This window comes from Odontesthes bonariensis, chromosome 22, assembly GCF_027942865.1.
Source record: "Odontesthes bonariensis isolate fOdoBon6 chromosome 22, fOdoBon6.hap1, whole genome shotgun sequence".
NCBI classification, from domain to species: domain Eukaryota; kingdom Metazoa; phylum Chordata; class Actinopteri; order Atheriniformes; family Atherinopsidae; genus Odontesthes; species Odontesthes bonariensis.
Genome location: NC_134527.1, coordinates 21,984,645 through 22,000,282, shown reverse-complemented (window position 1 = coordinate 22,000,282; position 15,638 = coordinate 21,984,645). Strand labels below are relative to the sequence as shown.

Sequence of the window (15,638 nt, the reverse complement as noted above, 5' to 3'; positions counted from 1 at the left end):
CTAATGGATAATGACTTTTGATTGGTCATTTAGCAGCCTGGTGTTACCAATGAATAAGATTTGAGTCATTACTGCTAAATATACTCGCGCACACTCTCTTACACACTGGCAAATTTAGTTTCTTATGCACTCTACTTCATTTGCTCGCGGACACACAGATTCACAAAGAATGTACCTGATTTTTCTGTGTGACAGGCCGCCGGCTGACCCTGTTCTCTCCATTAGAGAGTGTAATTAGAGCAACTCACCCCGGTGCTCAAACACACACAAACACGCGCACGCACACGTACGGCGAGTAATTAGAGCAGCTCACCCCAGTGCTTCCACAACAAACACAGCATAATGCCCTCATTATGGCCCAGTCATTTCAGGCAGGGCCTAATCAGGCCCACAGTGATTTATATCACTTTTTCCTGTTCGCAGCAAATGAAATCTGTAGGCCAAATTAATACTGGCTTTTCATCATCGCCCAAGTTAAAAAGCCAGTTACCGTCACAATTCCCCTCATTAATTTAACGGCTGAAAATCCCAGGCAGGCGGAGTAAACACTCATTATCGGAACAAATTGAAGAGGGACAGACCGAGTGGAGGAGAGAGGAGGAAGATGGAAAAAAAAATCTTTTTTTGAGCGAATGCAGCATTGAATTAACTGCACAAACAAAAACAGATTGATCTTTGTCGTTTTGATTGGGCCGAGCTGAAGTTCGGTCTGCATGGGGGAAAAAAAGGAGAAAAGATAACACAAAGTTTACTTGACTTTTTTTGGTACTTTATTCAAAGTAGGTTTGTGTGGGAGTTGAAGGTGTTTATTATAAATACCGAGCAGAATAGACGGGTAGCACTATTATGTATTTGTATGCATGTTGTGTTCTTTGCATCGACTTATACGGGCATGCCTGAGGCAATTTTCCCCTATGTTCCAGTGACTCGGATGAAAACGGAAACGGACCTGTAGCCCAAGCTAGCAGCTCATCAGCCTCCTCTGACTCAGATTCTAAGTCCGAGGATGACTCCGATTCAGACGCCCCAGCACCGCAGAAGAAGACTGAAGCAAAGGCCAAACCTAAGGTGACGCCATCATTTGGCTGCATTTTGATACAGGATGACGAATGAACTGAGAATTAGAATTATTTCTAACAAATATGTTTTACTCCCAAAAACACAGATACTTCGATCACTGCTTTTGACTTTGAGTTTTTTCTACAGTGGGCACAGAAAACAACTAAGCTGTGTAGGCTGACAATTATAGATTCTTGTTCATTGAAATGTCTCTGATGAGAAGACCCTCTTTAAGAATTACTGAGCTTTGGTTTTTTTTTTTTCCCATTTGTTTCATAGCAGGACCAATATACGGCCTAGATTTCATGTTAATAGCAGGAAGCTCTTGGCTCTGGCGCAGCCTGTAAGTGCCTGATTGTATTGCGACCAGAGCAGTTTGACGTGCGGTACTGAAACGAAGCAGGTTTAACACATCCCGGGTGTGTTTAGGTGATCGGGCCCAGCTGAAACTAACAATGAGATCTCAGGAAGTATCCCTAAAACATAGGTTATCGCTTTGCTAAGTCTACCCATGTGCTTTGACTCCAGATATGTGCATGTTGATGTGAAACAGGTGGGGGTGGCATCTGATGAATTGCGTTTTAGCAAAGTTACACAAAGCGGGAATAAAAGCAAGCAATAAGATATTGTAGCTTATTGTAGAAGTCTATTTCCATGGTCCGTCAGTCAGGCTCTGAGACGTTCAATAAAGACACATTTTATTCGACGAATGGGAATAAAAATATGAATGTACAGACACAGTTTGTTGCATTTTGTTAACTTAAATATACGTGTGCTAATAAACGATATAAAAAAACAGCAAAAAAATAAACCCAGGTTATAATTCAGTAATAAAAATAATTATTGTTGGATCCAAATGTTTAAAAGTCAGCTAGGTATTAATCAGCGTCTGTTTTAGGTTATGTAAGCCAAACGTGTCTCATTAAGATGCTTGTCAGTCAATGTCGAAGAGCAATGGGAGCGGTTTAGGTTTCCAGCTTAGGTTTCCATGGCGATACGCCCTCGTAAGCAGTGAACCGTGCCGAACCACGAATCCTGGTCATAGGTCTTTAAAGCCAAGTTCACTGCTGTCGGATTTTTCGCTTGTTCACACGACATGAGACGCTTTTCGTGTCACCCGGAGTTTTGAAGCGGGCTGACTGCATGCCTGATCTGCAACCAGGGGTCACACTTTACGAGATGTTTCGCCATACTTAACCCCACGACTTGTCCTACTGATCTTTATCAGGCAGTTTGAGCTGTCATGAAGACAAATCTCTCTCTTGTCATCGGTGTGATACAACCCTTTGTCATACTTGTACGTTGTATTCCTCTCACCACGACTGTTGCACTCTCATTGCTGGTAAGTCCACCCCTGCTGAGTCCTTTAGGATATCTAGCATGCTGGATATTTGGTTGGAGTCTGGGTTTACATGAAGCGACCGGCGATTGCTGGTTTAATGCCGGCTTGCCTCAGATCTACACAGTATTTCTGTGACCTCCAACATTTGTCTGCGATGTGAAAATAAACCCAACATCTTGTGGTGTGAACCTGGCTTAAAGCCACACGAGCCAATGTTTTCCAACAGATCGTAGTCAGCGGTTTTAATTTTATGGCCTATCTGTGAACGTAAAAAATCTGAATTTGTCTTACAATGTTCATCCCTCTACAGTGTGTTCAGTATATCATGAGTATAACATCGTAAACAGGATGATGCTGTTCAGCTTCCTCTGAGTGTTAACATCGCCTTCTTCCTGCTTTATGTGCTCTAAGCCTCAAATCCCTGATTCACATTTGCATATTATTTGTCTCCATCTCGCCTCCTTTATTTTTTTTCTCTCATTTGCTCACTTTATCAGGCCTCACAATCTTTTTCTCACCCGTTATGTTCATCTCATTATTTCCAACCCTCCCTTTGCTTTTGTGCACTGTGAAATTCTCATTTCATATACTTTGTCATTTGGGCATGGCCTATGAATTATGCATCTTTCCCTCCATCGCTTTCTGCATGGCTCTTTCAGACCGCCCTTTAGTAACATGGTTTCCACCTTTATTACCACCACCAAGCGTCAATCAGGGAAAAATATGATAAGATGCAGCCTCCAACTTTATGGTTTGTTTTCACTCTCTGTCCTGCTTCTTTGCCGTCTGCTCAGCCTGGAGTGTGCAGAAGGGGAATTTTATGGTTCTTTACGTGATCCGAACAGAGCCAGGTTGGTTAGGAGGGTATGGAGAAAGGATGATAAGAGGCGCTCGTATGTTTAAATGTGTTTTTATTGGGGCTTTTGTGGTGCGAACTGGAGGCACGTGTTGTAATTCCCATAAGATCAGCTCTTGACAAGCCTGGATCAGTCGCACGAGGTGGTGTGTGGCGGTTGTGACACGCTATCCTGCATGACTGATCCCTGAAGATTCCAGTCATGTTACATATAAATGCAGAGTATCTGTTTTTTTTGGGGGAGGAATGTGTCACATCTGCAGGGACACTGTCAGTGAAATTGAAATATTTCACCCTCTGAACAGGATACTCGCACTGTTTCAGTTATTCCCTTTTATCCCCACCTCATCTTTTGAGTTGCTCACCATCGAGTTACTGTGTTTGCTTTTTAGGTGGCCCTGAAGTCCAAGAAGGAAGTCTCTTTACTGGATCTTGATGACTGTGAGTTTATCTGCTAATTCTGCTCGCATAAGACCACTCACCAACAGCAGCAGGTTGAAAAAAAAAAAAAAAAAAAAAGCAGCATGTTTCATCTCCAAGATGGCAAATGTGCGTAGCCTGTCAAAGAAGCTATTTTACTTTAGTGGATTTTCATTACTCGTTTGAATTAGTCACCTTATTGATGAGGCAATGCTAATTTTTATCTTACTAAACTAAGAAGAGGAATTGAATACACCCTCTGTGGAGCAGCTTGTTAAGAACATTTCGGGTAAAGCACTTCAAGCACTATTAGCTGAATAATTTTTGAACAGCTGTAGTTTGAGTGCTGCAGACCCGCATCACAGCTGAGCTAAAGTGTGGTCGGATTCTTATAGCAGCATTGTTGTCTTTTTTTTTTTTTTTTTTTCTTATTCAACTGTATATGGCCTTTTAGGCTAAGAAAAAGAGACAGGAGTTAAAATGAAGCATATCAAACGGAAGGTGATGAGGTGCTGCAGCACTCTATAGTATCTAGTAAAGTGTTGTGTTTTTTGAGCATTAAATCAAACAGATCTATTCTAGTAAAACATAATATGGTCTGCCTCGGTGCTTTTACCGAACCTTAAGTTTTCCCTTTATTGTTCTCTCAAACCAATATAATGGCATTAATGCAAGATTTGTAAATTCCTAATAGGCACAGCCTCGTATCATCTAACAATAAATCAGCGCATCCGCACGAAAACAGGTTCACAAAACTGCTGCTTCTGTCTCAGGCTCAGTCTGTTTCACTCTATTCCAGATATCTTCATGAGAGTCACATGAACCGAAGCAGCTTTTATTTCATGCCTATAGCCTTTTTTTTATTGTAACAGATTTAGTTTCACAAACATAAAAGGGAAGCAGTCTGAAAGAGAGTATTATGGTTAGTTTTCAGAGGCAACAATAACAACTGTTCTTAAATTTAACTTAAAATTTTTATTTTTATTACAGTGCAGCCTTCAGCAACAGCCTTCTTAAAGTCAAATTAGCCTTTTCAGTCCAACTCCAGGGAAAAATCCAGGATCATGAGGCTTTAAAAAAAAAATTGTAGAAAAGAGTAGAAAAGTTTTGAACCTTAAAACTATGTGCTTGTGACTCCTAGGTACTAAAGGCACTGCTGCCATTACTAATAAAGTATTTAAAAAAAAAAAACTGCGGCAGATACAACTAAGAGACTCAAGGCTAAAGTTTACGTGGAAGACACGGGACAAGAATAAACATCAGATCGGATTTAACTGCTTGACAAAGCTCAGAGGGAAAATACTATAAATACCGACGGATGCAGAGTTAGCCTCATTGTTGCTATCAGTAAGTAATAACTGGTGCGCGCACTCGTTCTGTTATATATGCAGCATTATGTTGCACATGTAAAGATTTCACCTAAATGCCACATTCAAATCCTTCAGAAATATAAATCAGTCTTTTTTGCGAGCATATCAATTCAACATGTATGTATAAAGATCAGCAGTCTTGTTCTTCAGTCTTATTTGGTGGCGTCTGGAGGTGTTTTTTTGTCAGCTTTTAAAGCATGACAACAAATGAACCTGTACAGCTGTGCATGTGCAGGGTTCAGACAGAGGCTTGTTTTTAGACAGTCTTGGTACATCCGAGACCTATAGGGGGGACCAAAGAGCAAATAATGACCCTTTATAGTCTCAAAAGATGTGATTGAACTAAAAAAAAAAAAAAATCATTACTAAAAGTTCTTGGAATTTTGGAAGATCTCGTGAACCTAATGGTCGTGTTGAGATGATTTATTATTGTTGTGAATCAAGAGTTGTGATTTGTCTGCAGCTCTGAAGTAACTATTAGTAATTTTAAGCAACTTCAAAATCTATACTGATGATGGAAAATGTGTAGATTTTTCCTCTTGCATTGGTATCAACATATCTGGACATGAAACTCCTCCATTGTTGCTATAAGATGCTTCAAACTCTTTTCCTTTTTTCCCCCTTTGTCTCAGTTTCTCCTGCACCCGCAAATGCACCACAGGCTTCAGTCTTCTCCTCAAGCCTGCTGTCCGACCTCGAGGGCCTTTCTCTCTCCAACGTCTCCTCCGCCATGCAGGTTAGTGGACAACGCGTGTGTGTTTCAGCATTAGAGACACGCAGGATGACATTTCCTCCATCAACGTGCGCTGAGAGTCAATCGTTCCTTTCTGTCTGACACCGGCGATGCAGCACAGCCTCGTATGAGATGGCGAAATGAGCCTGTCTCCCTTGTGGAACATTTCTGCTCCAGACGCCAACTATTGACCTTTTCTGCCTTGTTATATTTATAGCCAGTGAGGATGGCACAGCAGCTCTCCCCGTTTCCTGTGTCTCTTATAGTCTGTCTTTCTCACCCCCCCTTGCTGTCTTTTGCTCTTCCACACCCGTGAACTCTATTTCTGTGTCTCATCTAAAAGTCCAGCCACTCTGTTTCTCTCCTCCTCTCTGCTACCTTTCATCTCTCTCTGTCAGATGTTTCGTCCCTTGTGTCTCCATGTTGTGTATATCTGATGGTTGACCTTTCCTCGTGTGACGGCTCCTTTCTCTCCCCAGTTTGCGAGCAGCTCTTCACGTCTGTGTGTTTTGTAGCTCGTCTTCCCTCGGGAGGAGATGTCCACACTGTTCTCTCTGCTGCTGCTGCTGCTCTGTCTGTTTTGTGTGACAATGTCAGATCTCAGCGTTTTAAATCAGATAAAATAGGATTAAAAAAGACATTGACGCGAAATATTCATATTGGGAATCTTTGATTTCAGTATATTCAGCTTTCTCACAGACATTTGACAGGATTTTATTTTTTTACTTCAGAAGCTTCAGTTAACAGAAGTTTTGCTAAACTTTGATCTGTTGATAATTGATTTATTAATCATTTAAACCTTAAATGACAAAAATGGCAGAAAACTATGAAAAGACCTTTCTTCGAACTGTTCAAAAATATCAAATTTGTTCTAGTTTAATTAAAAGAATTGATTTATAAACAGTTAATCATCATTATATCCTCTTTCATCACTGATACAAAGTCTGAACAGGATCTAAGATCAGTTGTGGTGTGGATGGGTGGGGGAGGGGCATTTTCCAGTTATTAAATGTGCAAGTTTAATGCATCCTTGCCTGATTTCAAAAACAATTGGGTTCAACTAAAAGTTCAGATTTCCAATTTTGACGGGCTAGTTAAACGTTTTTGAACTTGCATAGTTTTACATACATGCATACATTTCGAAGTAAACCCCCCCCCCCCCATAAAAAACTGTTAAACTGTTAAAATAATGACAACTTTAAAGGTTTTATATGTACAGCGTCAGATAGAATATTTATAAATAAGTATAAAGCTATGATATTTTTAATCAGAGAATGGTTCAATTTCTTTTTTACAGTTTCAGGTTAGAATTTAAGAATTTGTTTATTGGGCCTATGTGCTTTTGTAGTCCCAAATGGGTCTCACTTGACCCACTCTTTTTTTACACTGTGTATTTACTGTGTGTTTACAATCAGTGTACAATCACTGATTTTTCAATGTGGGTACTGCACTCTGGGCAACCAGAGTGGGCATGGCTCACTTTTATTAACAAACTCACATTTACCAACTGTACCATCTCACATTGAGTGCTTTGAAACACTCGCGGATGGAAAAAGACGAGAATGCGAGACTGTAAGACAGCTGGCAGCTCACTCTCAGTCCCACTGTGTGGAGCTGCCTTCTGTGGCCTGGCCAAAAATAATAAACTAACCTAATTATCTCAGAAAGTTGTCTCTATCAGAAGCTGTGTCCACCACAGCGGGATGCAGGGCAACGCCATCTCTTCATGCTGTTGAAGCTTACAAGCTTGTCCCCTGGAGGAATGTAACGTCCTTGAGTTCATTGTAGCGCTCGGAGCACCAAGGCTCAACACGCTACTACTGGTGATGGGAATTGGCCTGTTTAAGCATTTGTACCACAGTTTGAAATAAAAAATCTCTTTGAACATGCTGCTTTTTTATGAAAACACTATTAAACTTGTGAAAATCAAGGAGAAACGAGGGAAGAGCTGCTGTGCTCATTGGGGGTTGCACAGAGTTGTTCTTATATTCAAGGAGTTTAAAGAAGAAGGAACTAGAAAGAGCACCCTTATTTCCAGCATAAATGTCCTTGTTTACATGACAAATATGAAGCAAAATCTTTTTAGGGTAACTGTAGATATAAAAAAAAAAAAGCAGGGAAACTCTCATTCACTGTAAAGTTGAAGCTTAAATGCAAGCAAACTGTAAGTAGTACTACTTATTTGAGAGTCCTTGACAGTTTAAGTAAAGCTTCAAATTATTGGATGCCAAAAATTCTTGTAATCTTGTAATCCTCGTCACACGTTGCCTGCATGTTTGAGAGTGTGTGCCCACGCCGGGCGCCCTGACCGGCCTCCACAGTGTCCCAGCTCTGCTGCTAAACCAAGCCTTGTGGTGAGTTGAGTTGAGTCTGCCCATCAGCCCTGCCCGCCTGTCAGTCAGTATGATTGACAGTTCGTCTCAGGCCAGCATTTATGCAGCACAGGTCCTGTTAACCAATCTCTCCTCCTCAGGTGAAGGCCAGGGAGTAATAGAGAATAGAAATGCAGATTAGAACGGGGAAGTTTTTGCACATCAACATCTGATTTAAAGTCAATTCTATGCATAAATACATGATGGGCTACGGGATTCACAGACAAGGGTAAATAACTTCACCTTTATTCACACACACACACACACACACACACACACACACACACACACACACACACACCCCTCCCCATGCAGCACACAACAGCTCACACACACACACAAACACACACTGGCCTCTGTGTCATTTCTATTTCTCAGCAATCTGCCCACAGAGGCAGCAAGTCTGTCTCAGCTGAGCGCCCGGGCCTTTTTAGAGAATTACTGCATGGTTATCAAAGGCATTTAGATTAACCCTGGTCACTGTCTTTGACCCACCTCCTCTTCTGTCTCCTCCTCTCCTCAGTTTCTGCATGCTGCCGCTCTCTCTAATAACATTTTGACATTAGGATCCCTCACAAACGCCTCTTAAATCCCCCACCCTCCCCGCCCCGAACCTCTTCCGACCGCTGTCCGTGTGTGCACGGGGTGGCTCAGGCTGATAACTTTTCATTCATAATTAGCAGTCAGCGAATGGGGCTGCGTTGGGGGGAAATTGAACTGTCAGCGGCGGGGCGCAGGGTGTTTGACCCCATCACGCCCAGAGGGGGCCATCATAATTTGTTCATTTGGTGTCCATCAGGCGGGCGCCAGCCCATCCCCTCCTCCTCCCTCATCTCCCTCCTCACCCCTCTGACCTCCCCGTAGTGGGCGCTCTGGGTTCACGTCTAATTATGAATCAGCAGAAAGACCTCAAGCGCCGCGAATATAGCAGCTCCTGCCCTCCAAACCTCCTGCTGCCACTCAAACTGCAGAGATTGCTTCTTAAATAGGAATAAATGCCCACAAGGAAATGGCCAGTCAGTGCAGGGGCCTGAGCAGCCAGCTGGTAGTTTGGGAAATGTTTTTGTTTTAATGCAGCTGTTAGAGCGATTCTTTGCTTTTTTTAATTAGTTTTAGTAACGATGTAAGCAATCATTACTAAAACCGAAGGCAAATGTTTGCCTCCACTCGATTAAGACAGTTCCATTTGTCTTTTTTTTTTTTTTGACATGTTGATGAAATGATGTGACACTTACTGTAAACATGTGTCAACAAACCACTGCACTTTGACTGAAGTTAACTGTACCAACATAATTATGAGGTATCATTGGCCATCATAATAAGGCATCTGTGTTTGTGTACAGGTATATTTGAAATGCTATATACGAGCAAATCAACCCCCACCATCCCCTACCTAACCAACAAACGCACCCTATTCAGGTCAAAACCAATTTGGAATGGACTGCACACGTACACTCAGTCGAATAAGAAAGCAACAGCAAAGGAAAAAGTTGCTAAATAAGTTAAGGAGCAACAGTTTCTACTTCAAAGTGTTTCAAGAAGAACAATATCTATTGAGAATGGGTGTGTAAGATGAAGTGCCACTGCAAGGCAGGATGAAGTCTGAGTTCTCTCACAGAGGAGTGGTTGACTGGATCCAGAAAGGGTTTGATGTATCCTGGAATAACTTGAAAGAGCCCGAATGTGAGATTCTGAGCTTTTTCAAGTTTTAGATTATAAAGAACATTCTTTCTACCCAGAGGACTTGTGTCGGAGGGCAGGTTAAACTATCGGCTGAGCGAGATCAGTCTCTGGGTTAGCAGGGTTTTGAAGCCTAAGGGCTTCTTCATTGCAACAGAGAGGTTAGAGACAGCAGGGGGGGGGCAAAAAATGGCTGACAGAATTTGGAGGGATTGCATGGCTAGAGGCTTTGCTTTCTGTGTCGAAATCACACTTTCAAAAAGTTGACAATTCTGGAAAAGACCAAAACATTAAAAATAATCGGAAGGATATTGTTCGTATCTGTTAATGGCATCATTAGCTGTTGGGTAACTGTTGGTTAATTTAGCATTTGTGCAGTGAATGTGGGGGACTTTGCATTAGATTTGCATTGTGGCTGGCATTTAAGCACAAGAAGGGACCGAATTTTAGACCATTTCCCATTCCGTGCATCTATGCTGTCTTTATTTAGATTCCAGGTGTCGACAGAGCTGACTGTGCACATCTTCTGGTTGAGATCCACAGCTAAATGCATATCAGGGCTTCAGAAATGAAAGAGGTAGTAGTAGTTTGGCAAGTGGCATTAAGTTGAGAGATATCATTGTTTTGTAGCTCTTTCACACTTAGCATAGTTACATGCAGTTGAGTCAAGCCACTGTAACAGCTGGACTGGGCCATTGAATGACATCGCCGTCCCTGTTGACTTTAAGTTACTTTAATGGGGATTTTTGTCAGATCACGCTGCGCTTATAAAATCTGCATTTTATTAGAGCAGAGCGACAGTCTGGAAATACTTTAAGTGGCCGTGATCTGGCAAAAAAAACTGAAAATTAATAGATTTGATGACAACAAAATACGGATTTTGCCCGTTTGAGATTAGATTAAACTTTATTGTCATTACACATGTACAGTTACAGAGCAACGAAATGCAGTTTAACATCGAACCAGGTGTGCAATAAGCAGTGAGTGCATGCATAAATAGTGTGGTATATCGAGGTATGTACAGGTTGTTTGTAAAGGGGAGCTGATTTATCGGGACTTCAGCTATATCAATATAATTGGAAAATGGTCAAACAAAAACCGTCCTTTTCCATATTGTGTTTAAGAAAGGATAAAAAAAATATTTCAACAAGCAGTTTGATAATCAAATAATAGTTATTTTGTCAATTTAAAAATACCACAACTTCATTGGCTTTAGCTAAGCAATCTAAATTCAATTTTGAGTGATATTCATTTAGATTTATATGTAAAAAAACAAAAAAAAAACATGATTCATTTACATTATTATCTAATATTAGATATTAATCCTAAAATCTATCCATTCTGTTAATCTTTTTAATCGATAAATAATAATTAGATGGCGCGTTAGTTGATTTGATGTCATATTAATGGAAAGAAAGTGTTGGCAGTCTGTTCACAACTCCTGTGAAACTAGATGAAGGACACCACTGCCTCAGAATAACAGTCCCCTATTATTGCTAATGTTCTTTAATGGAAAATTTCAAAATTAATCATTTTAGGATAACTAATTTACTGACAAATTGGCATAAATGAACTAACCTCTGTCTGTCTGCGCTGGAGAGGCTCCTGGTTACATTAAAATAGTTTTATATGGCTGTAGTAACATTTATTTAATTCAATCTACACTCAAGGTCTTTGTGACACCCCTCAATTAATTGTCATCTTCTGACTGAAGGGAACAATTAGGCCCTAAAGTCAAACACATGTCCCTTACCTTAATCTTTCAAACTCTTGTCGAGCATAATGAAATCCTGTCGTTGGTGTATGAGGCAGACAATGCCTGAAAAAAACCGAAATGGATTTTCAATATATGCCCCTGAATCTCTGTGCACCTCACAGCTCTTTCTTTTAAATTGGCCTTCTTATGCGCACAGCTGCCCGGCTCCTGCTAGCCCCTTTTGAATATGTCAGCGGGATTTTCAGGTCATTTGCCAAAGAGGATGCTGGGAACGTTGCGTCCGGGCTCTGAAGGTGACTGGTGTCTGTGTCATCCATCACAGGAGCTTCCTTTAAGTTGATGCATAATAGAGCCTCTCAATCAACTTCCTCGCTTATTGTCACCTCCCTCCTTTCCTGTCCACGGTGGAGACTGCGAGCTAGACCCCCACCCCAAAAAAAAGAAAAAAAAAACACATAAAGGCAGACTGACAGAGAAGTCAAGGTTACATCCCTCCTCTCCTCTTATTTACACTTGAGGTGTTATGGGATTGCTCGGGACAGCAGTGGATGGAAGGGTGAAGAGGTTTGTGGGGGCACTCGTGTCGGGCTTTAACGCTCCACTGTGTCAAATTGGTGATAATAAGCGCTTTGAAGCGCCGTCCTGTCGCCGCCGCCTGCACGGGGCGAGGCGACAGACAGGACCTTGAAGCAGGATGTCTCTGTCAGGGAGGTAAATCTCTGTTGTGATGGGGTGGCAAACATTACGGCAGGCTTTATCGACACCGACTGCTCTGACACATCCAAAAGTGGCCCAATAAATTTGCAGGCTGGCGGTGGCGTGACGGGCACTTGTGAGGGCGCAGCAGCAGCGTTCCAGCACAGCAACAACTGTTGGTTTGACCTCTTTCATAAGTGCTTGGACAATGCTTGTCTTGTTAAATGGAGGGGTAGAGAGTGTTTATTCTAATATTAGGGCCTTTACTGGCGTGGATGAGATTCTTGAACTGTTGCCAGCCTGTTTTTGTAGTTTTTCGAGCGAGAGAGGGGGGGGGGGGGGGGGGATAATGTTCACCACAGAGACAAAGAGCATGAAATTCCCACCACTTTTATCGAATGGGTTTCATGAAATAATCACGCTAACTTTTTCCTTTTAAGCAGCTATTTGTTATGGTGACAGTGCTGTTTCATCCATTCATTCTGAACAGCTTTGGATCAGCTCGTGTTGTTTTTGCATGTTTTATGCATGCATGTTTTTTTTAGATTTTAAAGGGTTTCCTGGGAAGTGTTGCGTATGTAGTATAAGGTAAATGTATCAACTTTAAGGCCTTGCTTTCACATATGTCTCTTATTCAGTCTCATATAGAGCCTATTCGGCTAGGTTACTTTATTTATACTGATAGTTAAATTAGTTTTGCAGCAAAGTTTCAGCATTCAGTTTGCTACCCAATGACCAAACAACTGTCATGACACACCACTGTATGCATATAAGAAATAAGTTTGTTTATGATAGAAGCACTTGGGTCTCCACGAACCAGAACTTAAGCAAGAGAAGGAAAAAAAAGACTGACCTTTTGACATGAAAGAATAGAAAAAAAGACACTCGGAGAAATAAATACACACGTGAAACCAAGAATAGTAGTACTAAGAATAAAGCTTCAGCAGTCGGCGTGTAAATCTCTCTACATCTTATTCATCTCGGTGATGGTAGCAGGAACAAAGCTATTTTTGTACTGCTTTGTTCTGCGCCTCAGAACTGAAAACCTCCCATCAGGTGGGAAGAAACCGGAACTAACCCGCACAAATGGTTTGAGTTATTATTTTTTGTAAACCAGACAGTTGTACCTGCCTGGTTTACAGGGATCCTGGATACGGCTGTGGTTTGCCAATCTGCCGTTTAGATCATTTAACTTTTGGGTTTATGGAATTTCTTTCCTCCAGTCGCTGAGGAGAAGGACAAAACTGAATAAATAAAAGCGAGATAAAATGGTCATTATGGTCCAACAGGTGTGAAAGTGTGACGTATTCATAAACCGTGCAGACACGGATGATTCTCTTTTTGCAAAAAACACTCTTAACAATTGGCTGCAAAGTTTGGTTTATCATTATTGATGAGGTATTTATCAGATTGCTCACTAGCCTTTAACATGAGAAAATGCAATGTAAAGCTTTTACTTGAATGCGTTCCAAACATGGTTAGACATTAGTTGGATTGTCAAGCGAGTAGTTTGTTTACCTGTTCGCTTCTCCTCCTCCTTTAGTGTATTATGAAGCTTTCTTTTGGGGTGTAAGGTCCGTTTGTCCGGTCCAGATGTCTCCTACCACAAAAACGTTCAAGGCTTTTCTTTTGTTGCTTGTTTATATGGCCTTAAAACGTTTGCAAAATGACTTTGTCCTGTCTCGTTTGGTGCACCTAAAATCGAGAATTAGCAGTTGCCTCACAATCTACTTTTTCTACCAGTCAGCTGCCTATCAGAACAGCTTGGGCCTCTTGCTGTCGGAGGGCGGGGCTTAAAGGTGCTGAAGAAGTGTAAATTATGAGGAAAGTTTGTGCTTTTTTTTTTTTTTTTTTTTTTTTTCCAACATCAACCCTCTAGCAGACTCTGAATTAATACTCTTAACCAATAACTGACCATGATCAGGCACTTTAGAACTTAATTAATCTTGTTTCCATTGGTGCACGGCAGCCGATCGTTTGGGTCCTTGGTGGCTCAGGCTCGTTTCAGCAATCCTCGCAGATGCTTAATCCAGCTGTGGTGGCGTTTGAAGGTCGGGTCAGCGCATTGTTTTTTGTGTTTTTTGTTGTGTTTCTTGAAGTCGCTCCTGAGCAACATTCACAGTGCGGTGCGTCATCCTGTCACTGGGGCCATTGCCTGTGGAAAATGCAGAATGTTTTAAAGCTTCTGAATAACTCGACCTCAAATAGATTGAAAACAAAATGTGGTGGAAGAAGACTTGAATTCAGGCTTTCGGTGCACAGTTTTGCTACTTGTTAGCCTCAAGGGGGATGGAATAGTTATTCTACCTTTTTTTTGGGGGGTGGGGGGGGGGGGGGGGGGGTATCACTAGAGTTATTTCCCTCTTAATGTTTCTACTAATGAACAGTAATGATGTTTTATTTCTGATCCTCATCTAAGGAACGCTTATGTATTGCTGATTGTTCATCCGCTGAAGTCGGAACACGTCCAGCTTCAGTAGAACAATGGCGCTCAACACGCTGCCTTTTCCCACCGTTTATTCATACAATTTCCTTTGTCATATTTTATTCCCTTAATTAGTTCTCATTCCCCGCTTAATCATTAAAGCCAGTTACAGGATCTGTTTTTCAAGGGCTGTTTGTTAATGTTATTTTTTTTTCCTTTTGCCATTCTTTTTTTTTTATTATTACTTTTGTTACTATTTAAGAGTTAGCTTGTTATTTTTTTCGATTACTTTACTTTTTTGGTGAACATACATTTTCAGTGTCTGAACTCGCCACACAGTGCGTTCAGGTGCTAATGATTTTAAAGAGTGTGGAGAAAAAAAAGAAAGAAAGAAAAAAAAAGCTAAATCTATCCTTATTTATTTATTTTTTCATTATCTTCTTTCTTTTCGTCTGTTAATGCTGTCTCTAATGAGGAGGATCTTTGACTTTTATTGAAGGCTAAAGAAACGCCTTCAAGTTGTCAAACTTTTGTGATGATTTTTATTACTTCGCATTGCACAAAGACAAACAGAGGTGCGTCTGCTGTTTCTGCACATTATGTGACAATTTCCACATTTCACAACACGATGCTTATGCTGTATTGTGTTGTAATGTGTGGGCTGAGCCATCTTGTCTCACTAATGAGAGCTGACAGTTGCCAGCATCAAGAGAAAATCTCCGCACCACCAAGTGTGAAAGGTGTTCATCTGTGTATCAAGATGTTAATTCTTCGGATAAAAAATAGAAACGCCGCCTCCACCTTCTTTCTTTTCAGTATGTCTCAAAGGTAATCTAATTTCCTGCCTCTGAAAAGCTAAAAGCCCCTTTAAACAGTCGGCGAGAGGCGGGTTCGGCCCGCGCAGGCACTTGTGTTTCTATTCATTAGAGGTTGTTTTCATTCAGCCCGCTTCGCCTGCACATCCAGCC

At 41.2% G+C, this 15,638-nt stretch overlaps 1 protein-coding gene across 3 annotated transcripts in view; it reads left to right on the top strand.

Annotated features, from left to right (window-relative positions):
* ap3b1a (adaptor related protein complex 3 subunit beta 1a) overlaps positions 1 to 15,638 on the top strand; it is a 69,651-nt gene that overhangs the window by 37,334 nt on the left and 16,679 nt on the right. For all 3 annotated transcript variants that reach the window (XM_075455900.1, XM_075455899.1, XM_075455901.1), the window contains exons 20-22: positions 924 to 1,068; positions 3,650 to 3,698; positions 5,680 to 5,783. In XM_075455900.1, coding sequence (XP_075312015.1) covers positions 924 to 1,068; positions 3,650 to 3,698; positions 5,680 to 5,783 — 298 coding nt within the window. The remainder of the gene's footprint in view (positions 1 to 923; positions 1,069 to 3,649; positions 3,699 to 5,679; positions 5,784 to 15,638) is intronic.